Raw genomic sequence first — 27,151 nt, 5'->3', positions numbered from 1 at the left:
CTGGACTTAAGTCATCCCTGTGACAGATTCTGACTGTGTGACCCTAGGAAAATCACTTAACTTCTCACTACTATGGGCTACTTTTTTTCAGAGAACATATTGACCTGTATTGGTAGAGGGAATTACCTGTACTGGTGAAATCACAGTTCAAGTCCTCATTCCTACTAATTTTTTTTTAGAGTTTCACCAAAGAAAACTCATATTTGTGCCTGAATTGACCCTAGATTTAAAATGATAAGCCTTGCTTTATTTATGTTCAGTCTATCAACAGATGATTTAAGTCCATACCCATGGAAGAAAGAAGAAGGGTTTATGAAGGAAGATTTTGCTGTTTCTTTGGTAAAGCCTCCTCAAAGCACCTGTGTCAAGGAAACAGTAGAAAAACTAATGGCTCAATTAAGGTAAAGGCATCTCTGTACTGCTGTCTTGATCTTACTGGCACACATTTTAATTCTTCACATTAAGAACTCCTAAGACTTTCTAATCCTTGATTTTTCTTTCCACTGAATTTGTCACTGGTTAGAACATCCTACTAAACCACTTAGCAGCATGTGTCATCAATACATAAAGTCAGATCATGGCCCTTGAGCAATAATACCAAGGAACAGCCTGTTGGTTAGAAGAATAAAGTGGGAATCACTCCTACTCTGTGAGTTATTGTGAGTTTTTAAAATATGAGTCTGATTCTTTTTTTTTAAAAAAACACATCATTTATTAATTTTTAACATTCTTTTCTTTTAAATTTTGAGTTCCAGATTCTCTTCCCTCCCACGTCTCCCCTACCCCTGAGAAAACAAACAATATTATATTAGTTATACATGTGAAATAATGCAAAACATATTTTCTTATTAGCCATATCACAAGACAAAGCAAAAAAATAAAGAAAGCAAGAAAATTATATTTCATTTTGCACTTAGAGTTCATTAGTTCTCTCTCTCTGGAGGTGGATAGCATTTTTACACCATGAGTCTTTAGAATTGTTTTGGATCATTGTATTAATCAGGGTAGCCGAGTCTTTCATAGTTGATAACCATTACAACATTGATGTTACTGTACACAATGATCTCACTTTGCGTTAGCTCATATGATTTTCACATGTGTTTCTGAAACCAGCCTCCTCATCATTTCTTGTGATACAGTGATATTCCATCACAGTCATGTCCCACAGTTAGTTCAGCCATGCCCCAATTGATGATCATCCCCTCAGTTTCCAGTTCTTTGCTGCCATGAAAGAGCTGTTATAAGTATTTTTAAAAGGTCCTTTTCCTTTTTCTTTGAACTCTTTGGAGTATAGACCTAGTAGTGGTATGACTAGACTAAAAGGTATGCGTAGTTTTATACCTATTTGGGCATAGTTCCAGGTTGTTCTCCAGAATGGTTAGACTAGTTCACTATACAACCTACAGTTCATTAATGTACGAATTTTTCCTCATCCCCTCCAGCATTTGCCATTTCCGATAGGTGTGAAATGGTACCTCAGAGTTGTTTTAATTTGTATTTTTCTAATCAGTAGTGATTTAGAGCATTTTTATGTGACTAGGTAGCTTTGATTTCTTCTGCAAACTACCTGTTCATACCTTTTGAGCATTTTTCAATTGGGTAATGGCTCTTATTTTTATAAATTTGATTCCATTCCCTATATATTTGTGAAATGAGGCCTTTAACAGAGAAACTTGCTATAAATTTTTTTATATTACTTCATTGTCTCTGGTACCTTTTAGCAAAATGTAGTCTCCCTGATTATCTCTTTTAATTAGATCTATTTTTGCTTTCTCTGAGATCATGATTTCCATCCCTGCCTTTTTTCTTTTTTTTTTGAGGAGGCAGTTGGGGTTAAGTGGCTTGCCCAGAGTCACACAGCTAGGAAATATTATATGTCTAAGGCTGGATTCAGGTCCTCCTGACTCTAGGGCCAATGCTCTTTCCACTACGCCACTTAGCTGCCCCTATCCCTGTCTTTTTTACTTCAGCTAAAGCATAGTAGATTCTGTTACAGCCCTTTATTTTAACCCTGCATGTCTTTCTGTTTCAAGTGTGTCTCTTGGACACAGCATATTTTTGCAATTTAGTTTCTAATCTGTTCTAGTATACGTGTCTGTTTTATGGGTAGCGTATCCAATTCATATTCATAGTTATGATTACTGAGTATTTCCCTCCATTCTATTTTCTTCTGTTTCTTCTCTCTTTTTGTCCTGTCCCTCCTCAAAAGTCTTTTGCTTTTGACCACTGCCCACTGCTCAAGCACATCCAGAAGAGAATAATTAGGGGCTGCGTACTGTCCTGTGATCACTATAGTGCCCCTCCTATGATTCTTGCCTGAATCCTGCCATCTTGACACTTTGCAGGAAAGAACAAATAGGCCAGTTTGAATTCATGAAGAGTAAAAGCCCAGCTTTTTTCAGCTTTTAAAGTGATGACTTTTAGCTGTAACTGTTCCATTTCTTCTACTGCAGTCTAACTATACTGAATTTCTTTATCTGCTATGGCAAAATAATGTAAAGGGGAGTTAACCAGAGAGGTCTCTTGTGAAGGTCCATACACAAATATACCCCAAGCAGGAATCCTCCCTGTCCACCCTATTGTTTCCAGCACCGCCAGAGAATCCATTTTCATTTTCATTGGCAGGTAGTTCATCCTGTCTTGCCAGCCCCTTTAGAAGAAAGTCCCCTGAGACTAGGAATTCTTTCATTCTTTGCTCTTGTAACCCTAACCCCTAGCACTATTCCTGGCACATACTGGGAGTTTAATAAATGCTTGTGGATTAATTGACCCTGGGTTTTAGTGTTCTTGACACAAGTGGTTTGAAAGTCAAATCAGTCAATAAACTTTTTCTTTTACATTTAATAGTATTCTCTTTTTTTCCAATTACATGTAAAGATAGTTTTCAACATTGATTTTTGTAAGATTTTTTTTAGTTCCAAATTTTTCTCCCTCCCTCCTTCTCATCCCTCCCTGACCCTAAAACACTGAGCAATCTGATATAGGTTATACATGTACAATCATGTTAAACATATTTCCACATTAGTCATGCTGTGAAAAAAGAATCAGAACAAAAGGAAAAACCACAAGAAAGAAAAAACAAAAAAAGTGAAAATAGTATACTTCAATCTGCATTCATATTACGTAGTTCATTCTCTGGATGTAGACAGCATTTTCCATCGTGAGTCCTTTAGAATTGTCTCTGATCATTGTATTGCTGAGAAAAGCTAAGTCTATCAAAATTGGTCATTACACAGTGTTGCTGTTACTGTGTACAGTGTTCTCCTGGTTCTGCTCACTTCACTCAGCATCAGTTCATGTAAGTCTTTCCAGGTTTTCCTGAAATCTGCCTGCTCATCATTTCTTATAGAGCAATAGTATTTCATTACGTACCACACCTTGTTTAGCCATTCCCCAATTGATGGGCATTCCCTCAATTTCCAATTCTTTGCCACCACAAAAAGAACTGCTATGAATATTTTTTGTACATATAGGTCCTTTTCCATTTTTATGATCTCTTTGGGATACAGACCTAGTAGTGGTATTGCTGGATCAAAGGGTATGCACAGTTCTATAGCCCTTTGGGCATAGTTCCAAATTGCTCTCCAGAATGGTTGGATCAGCTCACAACTCCACCAACAATGCATTAGTGTTCTAATTTTCCACATCTCCAACATTTGTCATTTTCCTTTTCTGTCACATTAGCCAATATAAAAGGTTTGAAGTGGTACCTCGGAGTTGTTTTAATTTGCATTTCTTTAATCAATAGTGATTTAGAGCATTTTTGCATATGACTATAGATAGCTTTAATTTCTTCATTTGAAAATTGCTTGTTCATATCCTTTGGCCATTTTTTGATTGGGGAATGACTTGTATTCTTATAAATTTGACTCAGTTCTCTGTATATTTGACAAATGGGGCCTTTATCAGAAACACTGGCTAAAAAAATTGCTTCTGTCTTTCTGCTTTCCTTCTAATCTTGGTTGCATGGGTTTTGTTTGTGCAAAAGTTTTTTAGTTTAATATAATCAAAATTATCTATTTTATATTTCATCATATCTCTTGTTTGGTCACGAACCTGTAACTCTCTTAACTTCTTTAAGAATTTGGATACTATAGTACTTGGTGTACTATATGTTTAGTATTGATATTGCCTCAATGACTATGGTACCTTTTAGCAAGATGTAGTTTCCTTCCTTATCTCTTTCAGTTAGATATATTTATGCTTTTACTTTGTCTGTGATCGGGTTTGCTACCCCTGCTTTTTTTTTACTTCAGCTGAAGCGTAATATATTCTACTCAGGCTTTTTACTTTATTCTGTGATTATCTCTCTGCTTCAAATGTGTTTCTTGTAAACAACATTTTGTAGAATTTTGTTTTTTAATCCACTCTGCCATCCTCTTCCATTTTATGGGAGAATTTATCCCATTCACATTCACAGTTATGATTACTAATTATGTATTTTCCCTCCACCTTATTTTTCCCTCATTTATACTTTTCTCTCTCCTCTCACCCTGACCCTCCTCACCAGTATTTTGTTTCTGACCACCACCTCTCTCAATCTGCCCTCCCTTCTATCACCCATTCCTTTTCTTTTCTCTTTCCCCTCCTACTTCCCTACAGTGTAAAATAAATTCCTATACACAGCCAAGTGTGTATGTTATTCCCTCTTTGAGCCAAATCTAATGAGAGTAAGGTTCAAACGATGATCACCCCCTCCCTTCTTTTCCTCTACTGTAAAAGGACTTTTGAGCCTCTTCATGTAACATAATTTAACCTATTCTATCTCCCCCTTTCCTGTTTTCCCTGTACAATCCTTTTTTTCACCCTTTAATTTTTCTGTATCATCGAATTAAAGTCAGCTTATACCCACACCCTGTCTATGTGCCTTCTAACTTCCCTAAGAGAGATACAATTCTCAAGAGTTACAAGTATCATCTTCCCATGTAGGGATGTGAGCAGTCTAATCTTACTGAATAACATGTGTTTTTCCTTCCTGTTTACCTTTTTATGTTTCTCTTGAGTCTTATATTTCAAGATCAAATTTTCTCTTCAGGTCTGGTCTTTTTATCAGAAGTTTTAAAGTCCCCCATTTCATTGAATATCCAATATTTCTCCTAAAAGATTGTGCTCAATTTTGTTAGGTAGTTAATTCTTGGTTGTAATCCAAGCTCCTTTGCCTTCTAGAATATCATATTCCAAGCCTTATGATCCTTTAATGTAGAAGCTACTAAGTCCTGTGTAATCCTGACTGTGGCTCCTTTATATTTGAAATGGTTCTTTCTGGCTGCTTGCAGTATTTTATTCTTGGCCTGATAATTCTGGAATTTGGCTATAATATTCCTTTGAGTTTTCATGTTGGGGTCTCTTTCAGGAGGTCATCAGTGCATTCTTTCAATGACTATTTTACCAACTAATTCTAGGATGTCAGGGCAGTTTTCCTTGATAATTTCTTAAAAGATGTTGTCCAGGCTCTTTGTTTGATCATAGTCTTGAGGTAATCCAATCATTCTTAAATTATCTTTCCTGAGTCTGTTTTCCAGTCAGTTTTTTTTTTTATTTTCAGTGAGTTATTTTACATTGTCTTCTATGTCAATAAACATTTACTATTGCTGGTTGTTAAGGTCTGGGGATACAAGAAAGGGAAAAAAAATAGCCCCTGCCCTCAAGGAGCTCACGGTATAATGGGAGAGAGAACATGCAAAAGACTATATATAAACAAACTCTAGATTAGATAAATTGGAAATAAAGACAGAGAGAAGGCTTTAGAATTAAGGAGGTATTGATAGGGGGGAAAAGACTTCCTGCAGAAAGTAGATGGGATTTTAGCTGGGACTTGAAGGCAGCCAGGAGGCAAAGATGAAAGGGGAGAGCATCCTAGGCTTGGGAGGCAGCCAGAGAAAATGCCTGGAGTCTGGAGATCAAATGTCTTGTTTGAGGAACAGCAAGAAGAACAGTGCCACAGGATCACAGGGAGGGGGGAGAGAAGTGTGACGTATAAGAAGACTGGAAATGTGAGGGGAAAGACAGGTAATGAAGGCTTTGAATGCCAAACAGAAGATTTTATATTTGATCCTGGAGATAGTAGAGGGTCATGAGAAGTGGAGTGACATGGTCGGACCCACAACTATAGGAAAATCACTTAGACAGCTGAATGGAAGATAGAGTGGAATGGGGAAGGATGAGGCAGGGAGAACAAACATCCAGCTATTTCAGTAGTCCAAATTTGAGATGATGAGGGTCTGTACTAAGGTGGTAGCAGTATTTGAGGAGAGATGGGAGCATATGCTATTCCAAAGGGGAAATTGGTAGGCCTTGGCAAAAGATTGGTTATAGGGGGGAGTAAGGAGTGGAAGATGATTCCCAGGTTATCAGCTTGAGGGACAGGATGGGACTAGAGGGATGGTGGTCCCCTAGGTCATAATAGGAAAGTTAGAGGGGTGAGGGAGGGTTTGGAAGAATCCTCTTATCCATTGGATTGAGCCTGTTCTATAACTAGGCAAAAAAGAATTTTGAAATCAAACAGAAACCATTTTCCTTAATAAAATTGTAGTTCTTTTAGCACTTATAATCATCCAACAATGAGCAAATGAAAATTTCACATTGATAGGAAGTGGGTAAGTGCATCAATACTTCCCTCCTCCGATTTGTATCCTTAATGCAAGTTGCTTTGTAAGGGAAAGCTGGAGGAGAATATTATAGAGAACATGAATTTTTGTGAGGTTTTAGGAGCTGAGATCACTCATCTGAAATAAAATAATTTTCTCATTTAAACCAAGTTTCTGAATTACTTTCACAATGTATTTTATGTTTTCCCACATCTCACCAGAGTATGACAGTTTCCTCTGCTTACATTTCACGGTTTGGCCCTTTTCTACCTTGCACTGCTTTACATCCATTAAATAACACACACACACACACACACACACACACACACACACATACACACATACATCCTCCTCCAAATTGTAAGCTCTTGCAGACATGAAGATTGTGGCTATTTCTGTTTATAATAGGAAAATGAAATAGCACCTCACCTCAGCCAGTCTGTTAATTTTTAATATCTTTACAATCAATATTTGTCATTTTAGTCAAATTGTTCTCCTGAAAAAATATATAGTGAGATCATTAAAAGACCAGTGAGATTAATAGATCAGCTATGTGACCTTTTTAAAAAAATACATTTTTAGTGATATCTTCTGATACCTACATTTCCATCATATCACCATCGATCTCTCAGAAATAGCTTAAAACAAAGAATAGAGAAAAAAATTTCAGCAAAATGAACCAACGTATCAGAAATGTCTAATATTACATGAAGTGCTTTACCACCTAAAACCTCTCACCTTTGCAAAGTAGTGGAATGAGAGTAGCCATTCTCTTATTTGGTGAGTCCCTAGCCCAGATCATTTCCAGAGAAGCCACGTTCACTTAACTCTTATTTTGACTCACTCTCAGGACTCCTCTCCTCCCTCACTGCTTACTCTCTCACCTTAGAGAAACCTTCACCCTTTCTCCCAATTGGTGACTTCCCAGCCTGGATCAGTCTTTTCAGAGAGGCCCCAGCCATACTCAGTCATTCCCATCTGGACTCACTTTCTAGACTCCAAATCCTGCTAGCCACCTTGATGTACCCTTTCCTGGTCTCCCTCCTTTCCAGCTTCCCTTCATATGTTGTCTTCCCCCAATAGAATGGGAGGTCTTTGAAGGTTGGGACTGTCATGTTTGCACTTGTATCCTGAGTGCTTAACACAGTGCTTGGCACACAGTAGGACCTTAATAAATGCTCTGAGGATCACATGGGATATTTGTAAAGCATTTATCACAGTGCCTTGCCCAGAGTTGGGTTATTCACTCCCTCCCTCCCCAACTGTCTTTATCTGTCTCTCTATCTCTGTCTCTCTGTCTCACACTGTCTGTCTGTCTCTGTCCCTGTCTCTTTGTCTGATTCTGTATCTCTATCTCTGTTTGTCTCTGTTTCTTTGTCTGTCTGTCTCACACTATGTCTCTTTGTCTGTCTCTGCATTCTGTCTGTCTGTTTCAATGTCTGTCTCATTGTTTTCTTATATCTATTCTATGTGGACAACTTTGGTCATTATAATTTCAAGGAATTCATTTTCAATTCTTTCGGTTGTTCTTTTTGTCCACATTGTTTTAGTCACTGTGTATTTCTGTTGTTCAGTCATGCCAGATTCTTTATCACCCCATTTGGGGTTTTATTTGTGAAGATAATGGAGTGGTTTGCCATTTCCTTCTTCAGCTCATCTTATAGATGAGGAAACTGAGGCAAATAAGGTTAAGTGACTTGCCAAAGTTTGCACAGCTAAGTTACTGAGGCTAGATTTGAACTCAGGAAGATGAGGCTTCCTCTCTCCGGGCCTGGCACTCCATTGACTGTACCACCTAGCTAACCTGGTCATTGTGTATCTCCTCTATTACCCTGAGCCAAGCGGACAAGTCATTTAACCCTCTTTGCCTCAGTTTCCTCATCTGTAAAATGAGCTGGAAAAGGAAATGGCAAATCACTCCAGTATCTTTGCCAAGAAAACCCCAAATGGGGTCATGAAGGGTTGGACACCAGTGAACAACAGCAGCTACTTACTACCTCTGTGAAACTTAGGCAAATCATCTCCTGGACCTTCTTTTCTTAATTTATAAAATGAAAGAATTGGACTAAATGATATCTTAAACTTTGAGCCTACTCTTCTTTCTCTGAGGGAAACCAGTGTTTCTACAAACATTATGCCTTTAACCATAACATTATTACGTGTCCCCTGCAAGGCCTTACATGATGTTGGAAACAAAGTACTAAATAAATACTTTGAGATGAATTCACCTGAATTGTAGCAACTGAAGATTGGAAATGAATCAACAGGCATTTATTAAGTGCTTACTGTGTTCCAGGCACTGCACTAATTGTTAGGAAATCTGGAGGGCTGCCTGGAGAGGAGGAAGACAGGGCTCACATGTAAAGTTGTCAGTAACTTGGATTACTTACTGTCCTGGCTCTGCCTCTTTACCTCCAACTATGTCACTTTACCTCTGGGCCTTGGCTTCCTCAATTGTAAAATGAAAGACAATAGGATCAGGTAGGGGACCTCAAGGTTCTCTTCCATATCTAAATCTGATCCATTATACACCTGGTTTCTGAAGAACCTTATGGTGAATGGTCAGATGAAAGGAAGGCTTTGGGAGTGTTCATTTTCTTTACTATTGAGAGGCCCACATAAGTATGCAATAATACTGCCTCTGCCACACGAATGGCAATTCTGCCATATTGATGTTCACCTTTCTTTCTGTGTTTCTAGAGAGATTCTTCTTTATTTCCATCCTCACTGTAAGCTCTCTAAGGACTTTGACTGCAAGTCTATGGAGGAACTCATGGCAATGTGTGAGGTAACATAATCCCTTCTGCACACAGGTGATAACTAAGGTGATAACTGGTTTGTCCAATGAAGAAGGGCCTTTAAGGAATGATCTCTGAGTGGCTTAAGTGAATAGAGTTAGTGATCTCAGGACTCAGTGAGATAAAGGTTACAAACTACTACTGCATTTTTAGATTTGGGGTTTTTCTGTTCCAAATCATCAGTCCTCCAAGAATGAAGCAAATGTAATACAGTTAATTTGTCCTGGTGATGTTATGAGTAAAGCCAATCGTGAAATCATGGAGTAAATGGACTGCAAGAAAGATTGTCCCTGGACCGTTAGCAAAGTCTAGATGCTATGGAAATATAGAAGATGTAGTCAGTCCCTGTCTGCATAAAATTAGGCCAGATTCTAAAGACCCACAGTGCTAATGCTGACCTGCTTTAGGCTGATGATACTTTTCTGATATGAGATGCATATACATTATTACTCTGTTGTAAACAGCTTGTTCCCTAAAAGCTAAAATTCTGTTCTATTATCATTTTTGAAAATAGCTGGAGAATTGCCCCGAGAAGCTAAACAAAAAACTGCAAATGTGTTGCAACCAGGTAAGTCCCTTTTAAATGGAGTCATCTAAATTCTAAAGGAGTGCTGTTTCCAAAGGGGGAAAAATAATATATAGTATTGAATGTTAGTTTTGGAAGGAAAGCAAATTTGCATTCTTTCACTAAGTCTGAGATTAATAAATTTCACATCAAGGGTTACAAAGAGAGAATCCTTTAAAATAAGAAAAGATATTTTCATGGGGGAGTGTTTTTCCGTGGGATAAAGTTGATAGAATACTTGAAAGTGGGGATATAGAAGCAATACGCATGCCAACATTCTGAGTCCTAACAAAAAAAAAAAAAAAAAAAACTCACTAAATTCTAGAGATGTAGAACTGGAAATGACCTCCAAACATCATTATGTTCCAGGCTGACACTTCACTTAAACTATTTCAGACAGATTAGTATCTTTTTTTTTCTTTTTTTTTGCCAGAGAGGGGATAGGGGGATGGGGACAGGTTAAAGCTTTCCTAACAAGAAAAATCAACTTAACCCATTCCAGGAGGAAAATATTATGATTATTGTAATTTTATACATTGGCCTAAGTAGCAACTTATATGTACATAGCATTTTACAGTTTACAAATAAATTTCCTCATAACTCTGTGATATAGTCTCCATTTTGTGGGTAGAAAAACTGAGCCTCAATGGTTTGCCCAAGATCACACAGCCAGTGAGAGAACCAGAGTTCTAACCCAGGAATTGTCATTGCAAGTCCAGTTCTCTTGCCACTATGCCTCATTGCTTTTCTTTTTTTCTTTTTTTTAAAATTTCTAATTAATTTATTTAAATTTTTAGTTTTCAACATTCACTTCCATAAGCTTTTGAGTTTTCAGTTTTCTCCCCTTCTTTCCCTCCTCCCCAAGACAGCGTGCAATCTGATATAGGCTTTACATATGCATTCAAAAACATATTTTCACATTAGTCATGTTGTAAAGAAGTATTCAAACCATTGGGAGGAACCACACAAAAGAAGAAACAAATCAAAACAACAGAAGAAAAAAGAGATCAAATAGTATGCTTCAGTCGGCATTCAGACTCTTATAGTTCTTTCTCTGGATGTGGATAGCATTTTCCATCATGAGTCTTTTGGGGTTATCTTAGATCCTTGTGTTGCTCAGAAGAGCCAAGTCTGTAAAAGTTAACCATGGCACAGTGTGGCTGTTACTGTGTACAATGTTCTTTGGGTTCTGCTTCTTTCACTCAGCATCAGTTCATGTAAGTCTTCCAGGTTTTTCTGGAGTACACCTGCTCATCATTTCTTATGGAACAATAGTATTCCATTACATTCATATACCACAGCCATTCCCCAATTGATGGGCATCCCCCCAATTTCCGATTCTTTGCCATCACAGAAAGAGCTGCTATAAATATTTTTGTACATGTGGGTCCACCACATTGCTTTTCAATATTCTTTTCAAATGTTATCTAACCAATCTTCCCATAATCCTTTGGAGATCAACAGATTAAAATTTAAGTCTCCTTCTTTTGTGGTGAACAAAGGACTTGCCCAGATGTGCACCGCTAACTAGTGTTGAAATAAAGACCGGCACCTGACATTTCTGTTTCCCAACCTGGACTGTACTACAACACTAAATATTCATATTTTAGAATGTGCCTGAGTTTAACAACTTTATGGTAATGAGAAGTCAAGAGCCTTTATTTTTTTCTGATTGAGTGCCTGTAAGACCACAGAAAAAGAAGGCATGTGCATTTTGTGGTTTCCCTTTCCTATTCAACTGGGAAATTGCTTTACATTGCTTTAATAAACAAAGCATCACATTTCTTTCCCACTTCATGATTGGGCAGGTTGTAGACTCACCTGTTCACATTTCCCAACTGGAACCAGAAAGAGTTCATTTGTTCAAGTTTCCTGGTTTCCTAGAAACTTGAAAATTCTAGGAGCCCAGAATTTCTTCCTTCTCACTCAGACCTGTTAGAAGATGTCACTCCCATGAATTACTTTGCTCGGCAATGTCAGCCTGACTGCTGCTGGGCAGGGGTAAGGGCAGACGTCTCTAATATTTTTGTGAAATACTTATTTTTTCATTCTCCTGATGAAATTTAGAGGGATGAGGGCGCTAAGGGTATTACCTCTATGAGGACAGAGGAGAAACACTACTAGCAACCACTATTATTCCCATCCTCACTAAGAATTCTAAGCAAACCGTATGGCAGTTTGTAACTGTTTAGAGATCTGCCAGGTAAAATTTTAGGAACTATTGATCTCCACTTGTTGGGGACTAGCCATTAGAATATTGAATACTAACTCCATGAATGTTGGAAATTAGTTAAGAATTAGACATTTATGCATCCCAATTTGTTTAAGACCTTTTAAAAATAATTTTTATTTATTTTATTTATTCTGAATTTAACAAACACCAAGTAAATTAGGCATTTCTGTGTACTGAGTAGAATACAAAAAGATTATACGTGAAACTACAGATCTCTCTTATGCACAGATTGATTTTCTTTTTAAGTATATAATACATTCAACTTGTCTTTTTCAAAACTTTCCTGCTTGCCTGTGCTCCTTTCTGGCCTTCTTTCTGTTCCCCTACCTGCATTTTTTTATGATGTAAGGCCTTTCTTATTCTACCCTTAATGATATCTTCTCAAAGTTGTTAATATGTTTTAGGAAAATGTAATGATGTTTGTGACATTATGTATTCTTTAATCATATGGAATTGCCTAACAATATGATGTAATGAAAGGAACCTTGCATTTAGCATCAGAGAGCATAGATTCAAACCTTGACTCTGCCACTCATGCTTTATGTGACCTTGACCTTGAATTCATTTTTTCTTGCTTCATCTCAATATCCTTTTCTATAAAATGAAATTATTAGTCTAGATGAACTTTGAGGCCCCTCTTAGTTCTAAATCTATCTTTCTATGGCTTTTCAAAAGGTTGACACTTGGGGTAGAGACTTGTATATGATATTCTGATGCTTTCTTAAACATCATACAAAAGTCAAAGTTATCTGCAATATGTTAACAGTTTATTGTAACATTGTATTATTATAATATTGCATCTCATAAACAAATACAAAAAGGTACAACTCAGCCCTTGAGTAAATCATGAAAAACTTCATTTTTAAGATTTAAGATTTTATGAGATAGTGGCAAAATTACTGTATTCCTAGTCAGAGCAAATTATTTCATGTCCTGCCTTTGCTGCTTACTACTTTTTGACCCTAGGCAAGTCACTCAACTTCTCTGTTGTCTGTAAAGCAAGATTAGATAAATGATAGCCTATTTCCTTTCTAGTGCTAAGGCCTATGATCCAGTGGTTTACACTATCCTTGAATACTTAATAGAATTTTGTAGTTTCAGATTTCTAGTCTCTGACCTTTTGAATTAATCTAGAGGAAAGTTACTGCATTGTGTCCAGATGTCTAAAAATTTGAAGCCTGTTACCAGACACTATATTATTTGCAAATTTGTTGGCATTAAGCAAATGCTAAGTATACACTATAGACAATGATACATCAGGTTAGCAGAGGAGAACATTGTTCAAAAGTATATATTTTGCTGATTCCATAGCAGTGGTCTCAGAAAAGATTAATATAGTTTTGTCTTGCTATAACTATAATTTAACTGTGAAATCTGATGATCTGACCACCTTCTCCTCTTAAATACTCTTTCATCTTTTTTCACGATAATGCTCTATCCTGGTTCACCTTTTACCTGTCTGATCACAGGTTCTCAGTCTCCTTTATTGGTTCATCATCCATATCACACCCCCTGACTGTGGATGAGGGCAGGTAGGTGGTTCAGTGGATAGCGTGCTGGGTCTGTGGTCAAGACTCCTCTTGAGTTCAAATCTGGCCTCAGATGCTTACTGGCTGTGTGACTATGGGCAAATCACTTAACCCTGTTTGCCTCAGTTTCCTCATCTGTAAAATGAGCTGGAGAAGGAAATGGCAAACCACTCCAGTATCTTTGCCAAGAAAACCCCAAATGGGGTCATGAAGAGTCAGACATGACTGAAAAAAACAACTGGATACAACTCTGGATGCTCCCCAGATTTTGTCCTGGGACTCTTCTCTTTTCCCTCCACTCTCTCCTAGTGAGGTTGTTGATTTTGGGGCACCCTCTACTCTCTCCCATTCCCAACTCAACCAACTCCAGTTGCTTTTAATCATTGCCACTGGGATAAACTAAAAACTCTGTTTACTTTTAAACTTGTTTGCTTCACAACTTGACCCCAGCCTATCTTTCCAGACTCACTGGATATTACTCCACGTCCAAAACTCTGAGATCCAGCCAAACTGGTGTTCTCTGTTCTTCACTCCATTTCTCTTCTCTCTATCTTTGCGGTGGCCATTCTTTTTGCCCGGAAGACAATTCCTTCCTTCATATCTCTCTTTCATAGAGTCTCTCACTTCCTTTAAAATACAGCTGAAACCTTTGCAGTTCCTCTCAGCTTCTAGTGCTCTCCCTCCCAAACTACTTGCATTTAACTACTTTGTGTGCATATGTACTTAATAACTTTAGATTTATGCTATATGTATATGTGTTTCTAGTGTGTAAAGTTATATTTAAGTGACTAAAGGTTAAATGATTTACCTAAGGTCATGGATTTGAAGTTTTAAAGTGGCATGGTTCAAAGACCATGATTTGAACTCATGTCCTCTGATTCTAAATCCAAGGCTTTTTGCACTATCTCATTATGCTTCTATTTCTCCAACATCAAGCACTGTGCTTTGTACATAATATGTATAAATTACAAAGCTCTAGAAACAGATTTTGAAATGCCAACAGTTCCTGTCAATATCAGTTCACCTTTCTGATGCTAAACACTCCCTCCTCAGGCTTAACTTACTTGTCATCTCCATAAATGACTCATATGTCCCACTCAACAACTCTTAAACCTGCTACGTCCTAGGATTGGCTGCTATTGCTTTAGCAGAAGCACGTGAGAAGCCTCTTCTCTGCTTTTGATGTTATTGGTTTCAAAAAAGTGTTACTTGTTATAGGGTTAATTGTAGAAGATGTAAAATAGATCTCTTCATGCTCCATTGACTTCAGAATGTCATCTGAGTTGTCAAGGGAGCAAATTCTTCAGTTTTAAAGTTTCTTTATTTTTAGTGCTTTGTGTCTGCTATTCTAACTCTTTGCCTGGCTAATGATCCTATGATTTGCTTGCCCTCCAGTATTTATATGTGTTACATTACTTGTCTGTTTAATACTAAGCCCAATTCTATCCAAAGATCATTGAATAAGTCTTGACAGTGTGCCTAAGGTTCCCTTAATCTTTGCTCAATAAACATGATTGCTTAACTGAGCCAAGCTAGGGTTATAGTGGTTTATAAACTATTGATATTTTAAAGAATTTAAAGGAGTAATCTACTTCAATTTAAAAAGCACAAGCGATGAAAGAATAGTGAAGGAAACTGAAAAATTATATCCAGTGATTTTTTTTAAAAATCAATATAAGCAATAAATAACAGAATAAATGAAGTTAAGAAAAGCTTAATGGACAACCAAAATAAAGGTGAAAGACAAGTTCAGAATGTAACAGACTGGAAATATTAATCAATGTGTATGTAGGACAAAATAACACATAGAGTAGATAAATCAAGAAGCTTAAATATTTCATTGACTGTGATCCCAGAAAACACTGATTTTTTTTTTTTTTAAAGCTAGGTATTGTATCCAAGGACCTACTTAAAAAACATTTTCCAGAATGGACAAGAACAGGCAGTGTTCTGCAACTAGAGGCGATATATAGAATTCAAAGAAACCCTAAGTTTAATTTACCTAGAAAGATAATTGCTAAACTATACAGTTATAAAGACAAAAAAGTTCCTAAATGTTGAGAAAGAAAAAAAAAGATATGTTAAGTCAGAGTAACATTGGACTTAAATTCTTAACAAAATATTAATTATATTTATATATGTACATATATACTTAAGTCTGTCACTAATGGTTAAAATTAGTTAGATATAGATATGCTAAGACCAAAAAAACTCTACACACAAGGGCTTACATTTTGTTGGGAAAAACATATACATAAATGTGTTACAGAACAAATATATACAAAATGAATACTAGGAAGTTGAATAGGAATGTTCTGTGCATTTGGGGTGGGGTTAGGAAAGATTTTATGTAGAAGGTAGTACTTGAACTGTATCTCAAAGAAAGTAAAATCTTCTTTAAAGTGGACATGATGGGAAAGTACATTCCATGTAGGGAGCTCAGCCAGCGCAGGCATGGAGATGGAGTGCCATGTGTGAGACACAAATAGAAGGCCATTTGGGTTGGACAAGAGAGTTAAGGAAGGGAGTGATATTTAATGAAAAGGTAAGCTGGGGTGAGGTTGTAAAGGGCTTTGAAAATCAAATGGAGGGGTTTATATATAATCCTACAGGCAGTGGAGGGGCACTGAAGTTCATTGGGTAGGAGAGTTAACATTGTTAGATCTGCATTTAAGGAAAATCATTTTGGTAGCTATTTAGAGGAGGGATTGGGATGGAGAATCATCCGAGGCAGGGAAACCATTTAGGAAGCCACTGTAACGCTAAAATACCTCAATAAATTAAAAGCCATTTAACCTAAATGATAAACAATGACAACTTGGGAACCTGGCAATTGCAAAAGCAAAATGTCTTTTTCTATAATAAAAATGGATTTAAATCTCAGGAAAATATCAGAATTAATAGGTTTCTTTATTTTTTTAAAGAAATACAACTTGTTTCATTTACTTTTTTAGCAGTTGTAATAGAAGTTATATATTAAGATAAGTTTTGCAACTTTTATGCAACATTAAGAACAGCAATAAAATTATAGAAGGCCAGTTGAATGTATTGCTTATAACAGTATATGTGAATGGTCTGAATTTCCCCATTAAAAATAAAAAGTCCTTGCATAATCAAGAAATAAAAGCCACTGATATGTTTATTGAGGGAAGCATATTTAATGCAAAAAGATATACTAGATTAAAATGAAAATATTGGTCTTAAATGTGTCATGAAACTGTAAGTTCAGAAAAAAAGCAAAAGTGGCAATAGTGTCAATTAAATGGAATTCAAATTATAAAACATCAGAAGACAAGAAATCATAATGGTGAAAGGAAAAATGAATAAGAAATATATAATAATTCTCAATTTTTGTGGGTCAAAATTTCAGCAAATTCATAAAAGGAAGACTAACAAGGTTACCAGTAAAAATAAAAAGATATTACAAAGTCATTCCAAGTGAATATAAGAATTGGGAATTGCAACACTCTATTATCAGAATATGACAAATTTTTAAAAATCACAAATCTGAACAGTTTATTTAATAAAATGGAATTGACAGAGAAATTTAATGGCAGAAGAAGGGAACCCAAATACTTTTTCAGCACACATGGAATGCTCATAAAAATTTATCATGTAGGTCATAGAAGAGTTATATATAGATGTAAAAAAGTACTGTTGTTCAAATTTGACCTCAGACACTTGACACTTACTAGTTGTGTGACCCTGGGCAAGTCACTTAACCCCATTGTCTAGCAAATAAATAAATAAATGAAAAAGTGCTATCGTATTATAATGCTCATCAAACTGGTAAAAAAAAATGAAAACTGGGAAACAATGCTTTCAAAGTTATTAATTAATAAGTATAGTCTTTTATTGTTGGTAGAATTTCACACTTGTATCATCTTTTGTAGAGCAGTCTAGAAAAACTACCAAAACCCTCAGGCCAGTAGCTCCATTACTAGGAATATAGTCTAAAAATGTTTCAAAAACAAACAAAAAGCTGTCTTTTCGTATTTCATAGCAATATTCTATATAATTGAAAAAGAAAAAAAAACCTGAAAGTTGTTCAAATGTCCAGCAAAAGAGTAATGGCTAATAGCTAATGGTTAAATTGTGGTATATTAATGAAATGGAATAAAAGAATGCAGTTTTTAGATTAATAGAAAGAATTTTAAAAGCTGTTAAGAAATAAAGTGAAAGAGGCAGCTAGATGGCACAGTAGATAGAGCTCCAGCTTTGGAGTCAGGAGGACCCGAGTTCAAATCTGCCCTCAAACATTTGAAACTTACTGTGTGACCTTAGGCAAGTCACATAACCCTGATTGCCTCACCAAAAAAAAATAAAAAAGTGAAAAAGAATAGAATACGTACTACCAATGACCATATTGATCAATCAAGTATTTATTAAATATCTACTATGTGAAAAAGCGAATGGAAATGAATGGACAAAACTAGAATCTGGGTGGTGGCTTGGAAGAAGGGACTGAAAAGTTATTAATACCATTTTATACATTAAAATTTATTTAAAAAGTTAAACTAAATGTAAAAACTGTATTATTCTTTCACAGATCTGGAGTGTTTACATGGTTCAGTATGAAAAGAAAGTAAGATGGAAAATGAAGTCCATAACTCAGCAGGCAAACAAGACAGCAATGAATAATGAAGCTCATCATAAACAATGTGAAAAACAAATAAAAATTACTGAAAATAAACTGAAAAGCCTCCGGGCAAATGTGGCAACATTGCTGAGTAACTGGAATCTGGTAAGTGATGCTATTTATTTTGAATCATAGGGATACCAATTATGAATAGAACATGAGGCTTGTTATTTACTATTCCCAGCATCACTGTTAATCTGACGTCTGTGGACAAAACACTTTCCTTATCTGTGCCTCAGTTTCCACACATTGTGGTTGTGAGGATTTGTTGTTGTTCAGTTGTTTCAATCATGTCTGACTCGAGGTGAACCCCATTTGGGGTTTTCTTGGCAAAGATACCGGTGTGATTTGCCATTTCCTTCTCCAGCTCATTTTTATAGATGAGAAAACTGAGGCAAACAGGGTTAAGTGACTTGCTAAGGGTCACACAACTAGTAAATGTCTGAGGTCAGGTTTGAACTCAGGTCTTCCTGATTCCAAACCCGCACTGTATCCACTGTACCACCTAGCTGCCCAGTTATGAGGACAGACTGAACTAAAAAGTGAACACGCTCTGGAAAGAAATTTAAGGCATTCTAAATGCTTTTTTTTTTTTCTGAAAATGCTAGACTGTTATTGTCAGTATGATCTTTGTTAGGTCATTTCATTTTTGTGGACCTCAATTTTCTGTTCTGTTAAAATAAAGAGATTACATAGCCACTAAGTGCCTCCCAACTCTGGCATTCTATGATCCTATGATCTGTGATCAGGAGAAGTATTTTTGACTGACCTCAGTAGCAATGTATATTAACATTTTTACCACAGAAAATTAGTTTTCCACGTTTTCAGCAAGCACAATATTTTTATTTTCCTGAGATAAAACCAGATGTGTAAAATTTTGGCAAGTAGAAGGAAATAAAAGAAGAAATTATTTCATTAATTTTTTTTCTAAGAAGGACTAGTATAACTAATGGTTCTTTTCATAAGAAAAGTACTCTTGACAGAGATGTCCTAGATAAATATTTAATTGGCTCTCTGGGGAAAAAAATTGGGTGTGCAACACAGTCTTAATTTTAATCTGAATTATTAACATTTTCTAAGTCACTTTCATAAATCTAGACAATCACCAAAACAATAAATTCATCCCTAATCCGCCCATTTCTGAGGTGTAAATGGTCATACTGAAAATTTAATAATCAACTCTCAAGAAACAATATGAGCCTGCTCCTTCGTACCACTGAGTCTCTTCCAGTATTTTCAAAACAAAATGGTTACAGTCACTCTTTTTATCATTCATTTCCCATTTTAGAAATAAAAAATTACCTTTCCCATTTGTATAATGCATCGAAGTTTACAAAGTACTTTTCTTCACAAAACAAGTAGGTCATACAAATATTATCTCTCTCTGAGAGCTGAGGAAACAGAGAATTTAAGTCACTTGCTCAGAGTCACACAGCTAATAGGTATCAGAGATGGGATGCATATTTAGAGCTCCCGTCTCTGAGACCATTTCTGTTTCTATTATATCATGTTAAGGAGAGTGAGGTGTGGTCATAGGTGACAAGGAAGGATAATGTGCTTAAAAATGAGTCAAAGAAAATGTGCTTCAAGGGATGGAACTTCTAGGGTGTGGGGGACAAAGAAAGAGAGATGATGAAAGGGGACAGACTCCCTGCTTTACTGTTTTACCTACTAGCAAAGCTGTGCTAGCACCATCTGAAGAGAACCAATTGTTAAATTTTCAGTGTGAACATTTATACTTCAGAAATTGGCAAATGCTACAAATCTAGGCATGATCTATTGCTTTGTTGATTGTCTAGGCTTAAAAGAAAATGTTAATATTACATATTAAAATTAAAAGTATGGCATATATACCATTTTCCCTCCAAAGAGCTAGTCGTTAAACATTTACCAGATCATAAGATTACAGATTCCAAGGTTAGAAAATGGGATCTATGAGGAAAGAATTAAAGGGCAGCAATTGACCTAGAGAAGATAGAATCATAGGAGATTTTTTCAATTACAATTTTTTTAAATACATAATTATAAAAAGGAGGAAACCTTATGATCAAATCTTCTCCAGTAAGTCTGTGAGAGAAGAACTAGGTCATGATCCTAACAGCGTATGCAGAGGAAGTAAGACATGTGAAAGCCCTCATAACAGGAAAGGGCTAGCTAACCCAATGGCACACGGGTGGATAGGTTATCTACAGTGAGGAGGAAAGCCACCTTCTCCATCTTTTGACTCTACAGCAAAGAAAGGGGCAAGAACATAACAGAAAGTTTTAAGGGACTGGACAAAGGGAATTAAGGAAGTTCCACGTGGATGACCTCAGTTTTGTCAGTGAGTCAGAGGCAAGATCCCTTTGCTATAGAGAGCCAACCAAAGATGAATAAAAAGATTTCAGCATAGCAATGGGGTCCCAATTGATGTTAGAGAAAATGAATGCATAGTGGACCCAATCAGCATGGCTTCCTAAGAATTCAGCATTTCAGGAATATAACAAAATAAAGTCATAGGGTTTACAATGGGTTAGGAATTAGCTGGGTGGAAACAGCAGATGGAAAAGAAGGCAGAGTTTTCAGGGGTAGAGACTCTGTCTTTCAAATAGCTAACAATGGGTTCAAGACCAAGTACGTCAGAATAGGGATGGTAAACTGATAGAATGAAGTGGGGTCTAGGGATAGAAGTCATAAGGATGAAAGATAATTTCAGAAAGAACAAGGCTATGGGAGAGGTGGAAGCGTGGGAGACTGTGGTCATGGAAGAATCGCAGAGTTTGAGACAGTAGAATTAAAGTAGTTTAGAGTGATGAATCCTAAGGGATGAGCAACTTTTGTTTGTGGCTAAAGTAGAGTAATAGTGGAGGTCTCTGGATTTGAGGAGGTTGAAAAACAGGCTGGGATGAATATTAAAATCACCCAGGAAGATGACAGAGGTGCTGAAGTCATTGAGGATCATGGGAGTGTTCTCCAGGTCAGCATATTATAGTCAAAAGAGTCAGGAGAAGAGCAGGAGAGATACTTGAGTCATTGTGGTTGAAGGAAGTCCTGGAAGTAGTAACATTAGCCAGTCAACAAACATTTGTAGAGTTCTTGCCACATGCCAGGCTGCTGGGGATACAAAGAAAGGTCAAAACAGTCCCTGCTCTCAAGCAGGTCACAGTTTAATGGGGAAGACAACATGCAAACAACTGTACTCACAAAAAAACCACAGTAAATTGAAGATAACCTCGGGGGGAGGCACTAAAATGAATGGAGATTGGGAATGGTTTCTTGCAGAAAGTAGGACTGTAGCTGCATCTTGAAGGAAGCTGGGGAAACCAGGAAGTGAAGATGGGGAGCATTCCCAACATGGGGTAACAGTCAGTGAAAATGCATAGAGTCAGGCAATAGAGTGTCTCATCCAAGTAAATGCAAGGAGGCCAGTGTCACAGAATTCTAGAGTGTGAGCAAGAGAATAAGACATAAGAAGGCTGAAATGGTAGAAAGAGGCCTGGTTGTGAAAGGCTTTAAAAGCCAAGTGGAGGGTTTTATATTTGCTCCTGGATTCAAAAGAGAGCCAATAGCATTTATCAAGTTGAGGGGGAAGAAGAGGAGGACATGATCAGACCTGGGCTTTCTAAAGGAAGGTCACTTTAGCAACTGAGCAAAGGGGTGGACCTGAATGAGGAAAGACTAGAGGGAGGGAAACCAGCCAGAGCTCACTGTAGTAGTACAAGTGCAGGTGATGAGGACCTGTACCACCAGGGTGGTGTCAAAGAAGAAAAGGAGACATATATGAGCGACGTTTCAAAGGTAGAATCAACAGGACTTAGCTACAGGTTGGATGGGGAGAGTAGGGGTAAGAAAGGGACTAACCGAGAATAAGACTGAGGTGGCAAGCCTAGATGATTGGGAGGATGGTGATGGGGGAAAGATTTATAGTAAGTTCAATTTTGGATGTGTTAAGTTTAAGATATCTATTGGACATCCAGTTCAAGATGTCCAGTAGGTAGTGTGGAGTATATTCACTCTTATGCCCAGCCTGTGTTGCCTGTAAAAAGTTCAAGAGACATAGTTTCTGGGTAATAAACAATCATTTTATTAATTATGGCCAGTGGATAATTAACAAAAGAGCCATTTGGCTGTCCCTCCTAGACTAATGATATATCATGGTGGCTTCTTGATGTTTCTATGCCCTTGGAAGAGTGGGTGTTCCCAACAGGTGGTAATCAGCTCTGATTGGTTAACAATTAATGAGAAGAATGAATATTATAGTGAGAAGTGGACCTATTCTAATGAGGTTGGGTAGGGGAGAGAAAGGTGACTTTGATTATGTCATTTTTACTCCCAGACCACCCATCTAGACAAAGGATTTTACCCTGCACCTCCCCTCTTCAAGCCAGAGTACAAAACAATAGGCTTTCCCACTTGGGTGGGGTCTGAACAAGATTAAGGAGAAAGTTAATCCAATCTCCTTATCAACAATGTCCTTCAGATACTGACTGAATAACCTGCAAGGGGCTGATTTCTGAATGAGGAAATAGGAAGGGAAAAAATCCTGGTCCTAATTAATTGATTATTAATATAAGAAAATAATCATTTCTTTCATCTGGCTATTGGGAGAAAGTAACCCAAGACGTGTTACTTTCAAGGGAAAACCAAATTTTAATTAATGCTGGAGGGTGAATGTAGGGAAATATGCAAAGAAGAGGTAAAAAATGAAAGGGGGTTGGCAACTATCTGGGCAAATTTTGAATGAGTGGGCAGAGGAAAATAGGGCCTAGGGGAGCAGGAATGAGCTATATAGAGATCAGAGAATGGGCAGGGTTAGTCAGGGTCAGGGCCATGGACCTATGCTGTCAACAAAGTAGGAGATTTGCCAGAAGGATTTTCCAGCCACAGGACAGGGGGAATAGAAAGTGAGCCAAATCAATCAGCCTGAGATCTTAATTAATACATGGGCTTGAAGAAACCTTCACGTGCTACGACAACAAGGAGACTCCCAGTGGACTGCAGTGCAGCTGAGAACTGTGGTTTTGACATGGGAAGGAGTTTAGAAGTGAATCCATCCTTCCTCATGTTTTAAGCTCAATAGTGGTTGGTTTTTTGGGTTTGTTTTGTTGTTTGTTTTGTTTTGTTTTTCAGAATACTCCAGATGACTTCGAACACATTGACAGTTACATAGAAGCTTTGCTGAATGAAGAAAATCTTTTTCTACTTGACACTTTAAAACTACTAAGAAGAAAGTCAGGAGAGGCTGTCCCTACCTGTGAAGAGTAAAATAAAGTGCTTTATATACCACACCCCTTTTGAAAACTGTTAATGAGGTGTGACTTCATAATTTTGATTTTTTTTTAATTGTGTAAGGATGGATAGTTTTGATAGTGATTTTATCTCTCCTCTAAATAAAGGACAAAATTAGCTTGTCATTGAGTCTAAGAAAAAAACAACAAAAAAGGGATTCCCACTGGTAGATATTTCATACTTTCTACCTATAGAAAGTGCCTTTGCCTTCTTTGACTCCCGTGTGAGGGACAGTGAACAATGAAAATTTAAGCAGGTTTAAGTTTTGTTTTTGTCAAAGAAAAGTAAAGACTTGAAAAGGGTAGCTTTCAAAAATAAAATTTGAAGAACTTAGACCATCCTATTTTGTACTTCTCCCTTTGAGACTCCTACTGCACAAATGTACCTGGTGGGGAAATCTGACCTCCCTTCACTAAGGCCACTTCATTTTGAAGCAGATAATATAAATCCTAACCTTTGGGCCTTAAAATATATGCCTCTTGGTTCTATTAAGAAAAAGATTCCTTAGAGTTATATTACAGAGAAGAGGAAGAAATAACTCAGGTAAAAATTTTGTAACATACAAAGAATTCTATTTTTGTCATTATTTAATGTGTTTTATTTTAATATCTCATGTTTCAAGTACATAGGGTTAACAGGGAAGCAATTTTCATATTGTTCTTGGTAACTAAAATTTGTATTTTTCTTAGCAGTGTATGTAACTTCTAATAGAAACAATAAAGATTGTGTGTTAGTTTTTCTGCCTTTACAACTGTTACCTTTATAATTTTTTTTTTCTTTTTTTTGGCTAGGCAGTGGGGTTAAGTGACTTGCCCAGGGTCACACAACTAGTAAGTGTTACATGTCTGAGGCCAGATTTGAACTCAGGTGCTCCTCAGTCGGGGCCAGTTTCTATCCACTGTGCCACCTAGCTGCCCCTACCTTTATAATTTGATTATGGTTTGAGCATATTTTGGAAATCCAGTTTCAGTGGAAGGAAATTCTAGACTCCATGAAAATAATTTATAAATTCTACAAGCATTCATTAGAAAACTGTTTTGTGTAATAGATGCAGCATCACTGACTGGTTAGAGAACCAGCCAGTTCTGCCTGTGCCACATTATGTGAGACCATGAGTCAATTATTTGACTTCTCAGCTCTCTAGGGATGTCTCCTCACCTAGATCTAGGAAGTTCCTTAGAGCAATGTGACCTCAAGTCCAGCTCTTATTCCTGTTATGTGCTCAAGACACTATTCAATGTTAATTATATTGCAATTCTGAAAAAATTTGAAATAATAAAAGGAAAACTCATGTAAATTCTCAACTGCCCCTTTCAGAGTTCCCAAAAGGGAAGGCACTCATAGTATCAGTGACTTAGGGCTGAAAGGGACCAGAGAGGTCAGTGAATCCAACTGACTCATTTTACAGATGAGAAAACTGAAACTTAGAGAGATCTTAAGTAAATGACTTGCCCAGTATCATATTCCTTGTAAATGTCTGAAGCAGTATTCACTCTATCCAGCGCACTACCTCGCTAGCATCATAGGCTATTGAGCAGTTAACAAAAGTTATTTAGCTGTAGCATAGCAAGGATATGGGGCAAAAATACAGCATTGCTTCAGTTGGGCACAGTTTATTCATCTCTGCATTTGCCAGGTTGGCATGCTGGTGTTCAGTCTGCAGGAGGGTTAAAAAATCAAGTTGCCTCCATCACCAGTTTCTTCTCTGCATATTTGGACAAGTCCAGCTACTTCTTCCAGTTGCCTTCTCATAAGTGCCATTTCTCTTCCTCATGTAATACATTAGGTACTGAAATGATGGAGTCCAAATGAGGCAGTCCCAACATCATCAGTGACCAGTGTGGAAATAACAATAAATCTCTACCATTTCCCATCTGGGTTTATTTTGGCCTCTTTATTTTCATTTATAAATGTCCTCAGATCGTCTGACTTACCTCTATCTGACACCAAGCTTCTCATCAGACTCTTTTTTTTCCTTTCAACTGATTTTTACTGTTTTTTCAGGCCGTGTGGGGCAGAACGTTCTGTCATTCTCTTCCAAAATATTTTGCAAAGGATCTCTTGATTCACTGGTGGTGCCCCTGGCTTCCCTGTCAGTCCACATAACAAGAAAAGCAAACATTGGCTGGCTGAAGTGGTTTCTGGATGTTTTTTGGCTTTCTCGTTGTGGAGACTGTTTTTCATTGGTCCACAATTCTTGAAGAATGGTGATAATAAAAATCAATATCTTTCCTTTTGTCCTCTCCTCCCCCTTTTGTTTTTCTCAGAGTTAATAATACATTTAAATAGGCCAGGCTAGAATCATTACATTAACCCAGTGTCTTCTCGCCTTTCTCCTTCTAATTCATATTGACTTTGACTTTTGCTCTGGCCAAACAACCTCACACCTATACCTGGTTCTAAAATTATTCCTGTTTGGTTAACAAGGTGTTTCCTCATGGTTCAAATATGGCCGCTTTCATTTCCTTATGATGTTCATTTGTGTTCACTATTTCTATCAACTTCTGAATCTTCCCAAGAAAATATTCATACTCTGTAGATACAAGGCTTTTGAGTCTCCTATAAGCGTTCAACAAATTCTTTCATTTCTTGATGTTGTACCAGATTTTTCAAGTCATTTCATCTTATTTCTGTGCCCATTGAAGTATTCAAGTGTCCAGTATGTTGCCGTATTGCCTTGTTCAGAGCACTTCTCAACAGGTTTTCGTTATTTATGCCATGTTTTTTCTTTTGCCTCTGATGGTCAGAGAATCAAGTTTTATGAGTTTAATAGGAAAAGTCATTTAATTCAACAAATATTTATTGAATACTAGAAGAAGAGGCAGAATTATCATGGACAGAATGTTGGACATGGAGTCAGAAAGATATGGGTTCAAATCCTACTTAATGTATTTGCCAGCTGTGTGACTTCTGAGTCTCAATTTCCTGGTCTCTAAAATGAGGAACACTTGAGAGGTATGGTGGCATAGTGGAAAAATTCTTATACTAGATTTCAGGGTACAAATAGACAATTCTACCATTAACCAGCTATTTGACCTTAGGCAAGTCAGCTAACATTTCTGTACCTCACGTGGTCTTTTTAAAAACATTTTAAAATAATTTTTAAAATAAAATGAGGGAGCAGGACTGGATGACTTCTAAGATCTCTTCCATCCAGAAGTTTGCTGGTAAATGTTTAACAACTGAATCTCCAGGAAAAAAGGAAATGTGCTCAAAACACATTTTTACACTTAATTTGCATTAATAACATTTTCTCCATCACTTTCTTAAATCTAGACAATCAACAAAATAATAAAGTCTTCATTTGTAGTATTTGCCCATTTCTGAAGTGTAAATTCTGACACTGAAAATTTAGCTGATGTCTCTTCAGAGTTCCAGCTGTCTCCAGCACCCCCACCTCCTGAATTTAGCTCTAAATCTGTGACCCTGCGTCCCATTTGTACCAACCTAGATGCTCTTGGTACTCCAAAGAAGCATCACAATCCCCAGTGTCCTCGAAGCCCTTCTAAGCCAGTGGGAGTAACAAGAAACG

The 27,151-nt window shown here is 37.0% G+C and overlaps 1 protein-coding gene across 1 annotated transcript in view; it reads left to right on the top strand.

Annotated features, from left to right (window-relative positions):
- MORC1 (MORC family CW-type zinc finger 1) overlaps positions 1–23,609 on the top strand; it is a 201,072-nt gene extending 177,463 nt beyond the window's left edge. Inside the window, exons 23-27 of the mRNA XM_027867998.1 lie at positions 261–401; positions 9,288–9,375; positions 9,900–9,953; positions 18,262–18,456; positions 23,461–23,609. Of these exons, the coding sequence (XP_027723799.1) occupies positions 261–401; positions 9,288–9,375; positions 9,900–9,953; positions 18,262–18,456; positions 23,461–23,595 (613 nt within the window). The 3' untranslated portion in view covers positions 23,596–23,609. The remainder of the gene's footprint in view (positions 1–260; positions 402–9,287; positions 9,376–9,899; positions 9,954–18,261; positions 18,457–23,460) is intronic.
- Positions 23,610–27,151: the final 3,542 nt, after the last annotated feature.

This window comes from Vombatus ursinus, unplaced genomic scaffold (assembly GCF_900497805.2).
Source record: "Vombatus ursinus unplaced genomic scaffold, bare-nosed wombat genome assembly UNPS02001419.1, whole genome shotgun sequence".
NCBI classification, from domain to species: domain Eukaryota; kingdom Metazoa; phylum Chordata; class Mammalia; order Diprotodontia; family Vombatidae; genus Vombatus; species Vombatus ursinus.
This window is presented reverse-complemented; position numbering and strand designations above follow the sequence as displayed.